The sequence below is a fragment of the Dermacentor silvarum genome, chromosome 8 (assembly GCF_013339745.2).
Source record: "Dermacentor silvarum isolate Dsil-2018 chromosome 8, BIME_Dsil_1.4, whole genome shotgun sequence".
Classification (NCBI taxonomy): Eukaryota; Metazoa; Arthropoda; class Arachnida; order Ixodida; family Ixodidae; genus Dermacentor; species Dermacentor silvarum.
Window position 1 is genome coordinate 45307928 of NC_051161.1, and position 4551 is coordinate 45312478.

At 49.1% G+C, this 4551-nt stretch overlaps 1 protein-coding gene across 1 annotated transcript; it reads right to left on the reverse strand.

The window, feature by feature from the left end:
• Positions 1–228: 228 nt before the first annotated feature.
• Positions 229–4336, reverse strand: LOC119461134 (protein BTG2). Its single transcript, XM_037722339.2, has one exon. The coding sequence runs from the start codon at positions 3925–3927 to the stop codon at positions 3298–3300; it is 630 nt and encodes a 209-aa protein (XP_037578267.1). The 5' UTR covers positions 3928–4336; the 3' UTR covers positions 229–3297.
• Between the last annotated feature and the right edge of the window lie 215 nt (positions 4337–4551).

Below are 4551 nucleotides of genomic sequence, written 5' to 3' on the forward strand. Positions count from 1 at the left end.
TCACAATGTCTTCGCTGTATATCCACAGTTGCATGACAGCAATAGTTTCGAACCAACACTGTGTGTTCACCACTTCGAAGGAGAAAATAAAGCAAAGATCACTGAAATAAGTCAGTACGGGGCCAGGGGTGTTGATTTGTGAGCCACGGTTTGAAAAGCCCAGTGTTTGAGTGCATTTCTCTGAGCAGCTGAGCAGGAGTGGCCCATCGAAAAGAGAACACCCGCACGTTCAATGCATCCACGAGATTTATTTACTGTACAAAAAAATCTCCTATAGTTGTACGACTGTACATTTACATAATGCCTTTATACAGCTTTCCTTTTTACAAGACAGAGAGAAAAAAATAAGAAGAAAAATGAATCTTTACAAGACAAACTGGCAAAATGCAGTTTCAGTCATACGAGGGTTGACGACGACGCACGATGTGTGTGGTGTTTGTGGTTGATGAGCATGTGGCTTTGTAAATAATGCGCGATAAAAAATAAAGAACAACAATGTGTTTCGAGAACTCTCATCAATCACGTTTGTTAAGACATTTCTTCTCACTTTCGCTCATTTATACAATTTTTATCATTTTTTGTGTTCTCTCGAAAGAAAAGAAATTATACAGAAGAATCACATGGCAAGGAAGACAGAAAGAAAACATAACTAAGAGCCAATTTCTGTGTTTTGGGACTGGTCATCATGCGAGTGGAGTGATCACCGGAGATAGGCTTGCGAAGAGACCATTTTGGGAGTTCAGAATGACAAAACAATGTACAGGGATCGAGCACGAAGAAATAAAAGAAAACACAACAACAGATGGCTTCTTTACAAAACACTGCGTAGAAAAAAACACGATTCCAACACACTTTTTTCGAGGCTGGGTACTGCTGCTGCATCCTGATCGAGCGTGTAAAAAAAAAAACAAAAGGGATCGCATAGAATTAAGAAAAGATTGCATAAGTGGACAGTCTGATTCAGAGAAGCCACTAAAGCCATCTCGCCAATTCTTTACGAAGCCTATCAAAACGCTCGGCGCAGAATCGCCACGACAGAACCCAACCATGAAGACACTGACTTCCTTATAGTCACCGGTAAATATCCGATCTCAGATTAGCACAGACAGGCATGGGGCCAGGCTAAAAGTAATAATAGTAAAGAAAGCTATACATAAGTAACAGTTAGGCAGGGCAGTAATACTTCAGCATCTCGTTGAAGACGCTGCTGCAATCGAAAAAATACTCTGCGAAAAAACAAATTCAGTGACCAGTTACAAAACCGAGTTACGTTTTCTTTTGCACAGACTGAACAAACAGAATGTGATAGGGTGTATGTGTGTGTCGTTTTTTCAATAACCGCAGTGAGACGACGACGACGTAATAATGATGGCTGTAGCGGCAGCGATCACAGTGGTTGGTAAGAGTAACTAACAGTGGTGTCGGCGAAGAGTTACTCGGGGGACAATCGATAAATGGAAAAAAAAATTGAGGCCATTAAAAAAATACGAAGAAAAAAAAAAGCGTTATACAGAGACAAATGCGGAACACTCTCTCGCCCACCCCAATTTAAAAACATAGCAGCACAATAACGAGTTTTATTTTATTTTTTTCGAATTACTTAAAAACAAGCGAGGATCTTCCAATATGTTGGAGGGCTTTTTTTTTATAACATCCAGTGTAATTTCTTGAACTCGGGCAGCAGCCACAAGAAATAAAGTCGGTTACAAAAGGGACCTTCGAAAGAGCTTGACTGACCGGCTAGGCTTGTGTATAATTATTATTACTATTACAATTTCGACTCCTTTTAACTTTTAGGACACCTCGCCCGACTTGGCCTATACAGTATACATACTTTGCTTATTGACAATATTCCATTTCCATGTATCTATATTTATCAATGCTGCTTTGCGGACTTTGCGAAGATTTTTTTTTCCAGTTTTTTTTTTCCCTCTCTGTTTCTGCGCATTCTCTTTGATGTTTTTCCTCTGAAGAAAAAAATATGGGCGTTTCGGGGGCAATGGTCCCTGAAAAAACTTGTACTTCCAGGTTGTGTACACACGAACACACAAAAAACGTGATTGCTCTGACTTTGAGAGAGACAGTGATATACACATTCCAAACAGCAGTCTGTCGTTGCCTTTCAAACACGTCACTTTTGCCCCCTGACTCTCGAAACTCTTTGTGTGGGGTATTTTTGTTGGCATTTCGCTTCGTTTTGTACAATCGCCTATAACGAGTTTGTTTTTATCGTCTCTCGGCCGCTACGAAAGTTTGTTTTTTACCTTCTCATGTAGTGGCTGTCATTACTATACACACATATACATAATTATATATAAAAAACTGGGGGTGAGAAGGACAGGAAGAGCACTTCTTTTTCTTAGCGCGTTCACTTAAATAAAAACTAAAAAATAAACCGTAAACACTGGGTGGAGACGTTGACGGGACGAAGCTTACCTCACGTCGCCGTAGTTGGTGCCTCTTTCAAGAGTCAAAGTCTTTTTTCTTCTCCGGTGAAGCACGCATCAACTACGACGACGGGGTTTACAAGTCTCAAAAAAAAAATAATAATAACATCAAAGAGGGGCCTTCTTCTAAAAGAACAAAATAAAAAAAGTTTGTGTTTGCTTTTTAACGAGATCACATTGTACCATACCTCCCGCCCTGGCCAAGCGAAGGAGGCGCTAGGTTGGGAGGCGGGCTGACCACCACTGCGCAAGGCGCCCCGTCACCGGAACTGATGGTCAAGTTGGTTGACGGGGCGCACTCGAACCGATCCGACGACGATCACCCTCGCAAACAGCCGTGCTCCTCGACTCCGGCTACCGCAGTCGTACGGCGGTGTTTTCGGAGTCGCCGACGAGGGATGGCGTTGCGCGAAGTCGCAAGACAAGAAGAAAGCCGCCGGTGGTCTCGCACTGAACGACGAACACGGCACGAATTTTTTTTTTTTTACACACCACGCAGGCCCGTACGGGTAGCGACCGCACCGGTGCGCTCCACAGCGCCCGCAGTCGCTGCCCGGCGATAGCGACGCTGCGGAGGTAATCGAGAACCGGCGGCTTTCTTTCCAACCAAACTTGGCGCACGCACACACCACAGGCTCGCCGACGAGTCCGCAGGCCGTCCGATCGCGGCGCCGGGAGCCGAGGAGCCGACGGGTATCACACGGGAGGCGGCGTCATCAACCATCGGAAGCGCGGAGTGGCGGCGTCGGCGTGGCTGCGCCTAACGCAGCCCACCGGCCCCAACCCTCAAACGCACTGAAGCGCGAACATTTTGGCAGTCTGTCTCTTGTCACACATAGGAGAAGCGCTCTTAGCTCGACACGTACGTGGCCATGGGCTCGAAGTTGATGTTCCGCGGGTCGGCGTCCCACGAACCCTTGCAGCCCACGGGCCGCGCCGCGATCCGCTCGTAGCCCGAGTAGTGATGATGGTGGTGGTGGTTGTTCAGGTGATTGTTGTGCTGGTGGTGGTAGGAGAGCGCGCCCTGCGGCGAGTTGGTGAGCAGCGAGTAGTGGTTGTTGTTGCCGACAACGCTGTGGCTGCTCGCGCTACTGGTGCTGCTGCTGCTGCTGATGGACGCATGGTGACCGCCGTCGTAGAGCACGCAGATGGAGCCGTTCTCGCCGATGCGGTACGAGACCTCGCGCGGGTCAACCCAGAGCGTCAGCTCGTTGGGGAGGAGCTCGCGCAGACTAGCTTCTTGGAGGCCGCAGGCGCGGCCAGCCTTGGCCAGGATCGGGTCCATCTTGTGGTTGATTCGGATGCAGCGGTAGCCCGAGCCCTTAGACGGCTTCTCGGGAAACCAGTGGTGCTGGTAGTGGTGCCGCAACAAGTCCTCTAAGGTTCCTCGGAACACGTCGAGCAGTCGGGAATCCAGGTTCCGACCGAGCCGAAGAATATTCATGAGGAAGTCGGACGCACTTCGGATCTCCAGTCTCATGATGAGCTTCGAGTCCAGCCTTGGGCAAGCCAACAGCGAGGTGGGGAGCACACTTTGACCGGTAACCGAGCACGAGCCACTTTGATTCCACCACGGACCTCCTTCGGCCGGGGCAAGCGACTCGCTTGTAGCGGTAGGCCTAGCGCTGACTATCCAATATGGCGATCGCTGCGGCGCAGGGACCAGCTGACGACGCTCACTACGGAGATCACAGGGAGACGACGACTCACCAGGCGCAAACAATCACACAACAGCCACAACGACGACGATGACTCGGGGTGCACACAGATACACTTGGACGGCTCGACTGAGGTTACGGCTAATGTACATATATTTTCGCTTATTTTTTTGGCAGGTGGGTTACAACGCGAAAGACGGCAGAGCCGCCACCTTTGGTGTCCGTTACAAGGCGTACGACTGAACGCGGCGCACCGTGCTGCTCGTATTTATGCGGCCGGCGTCGCCGAGCCCTCCTTGCTCACGACGTCACTGATGACGTAGCGCTCGCACCAATCGGGAGCTCCCGCTGTCGAAAAAACAACCTGCCCGTCGACGGGATTGGCTGCTCTCTCCGGAAGTTGACGTCAGGGCCGGTGGGGCGATGCGAGACGCGTCCCGTGGAGA

Coding starts and splice junctions, on each gene's coding strand:
- LOC119461134 (XM_037722339.2), bottom strand. CDS start 3,927: ATGAGACTGGAGATCCGAAGTGCGTCCGACTTCCTCATGAATATTCTT.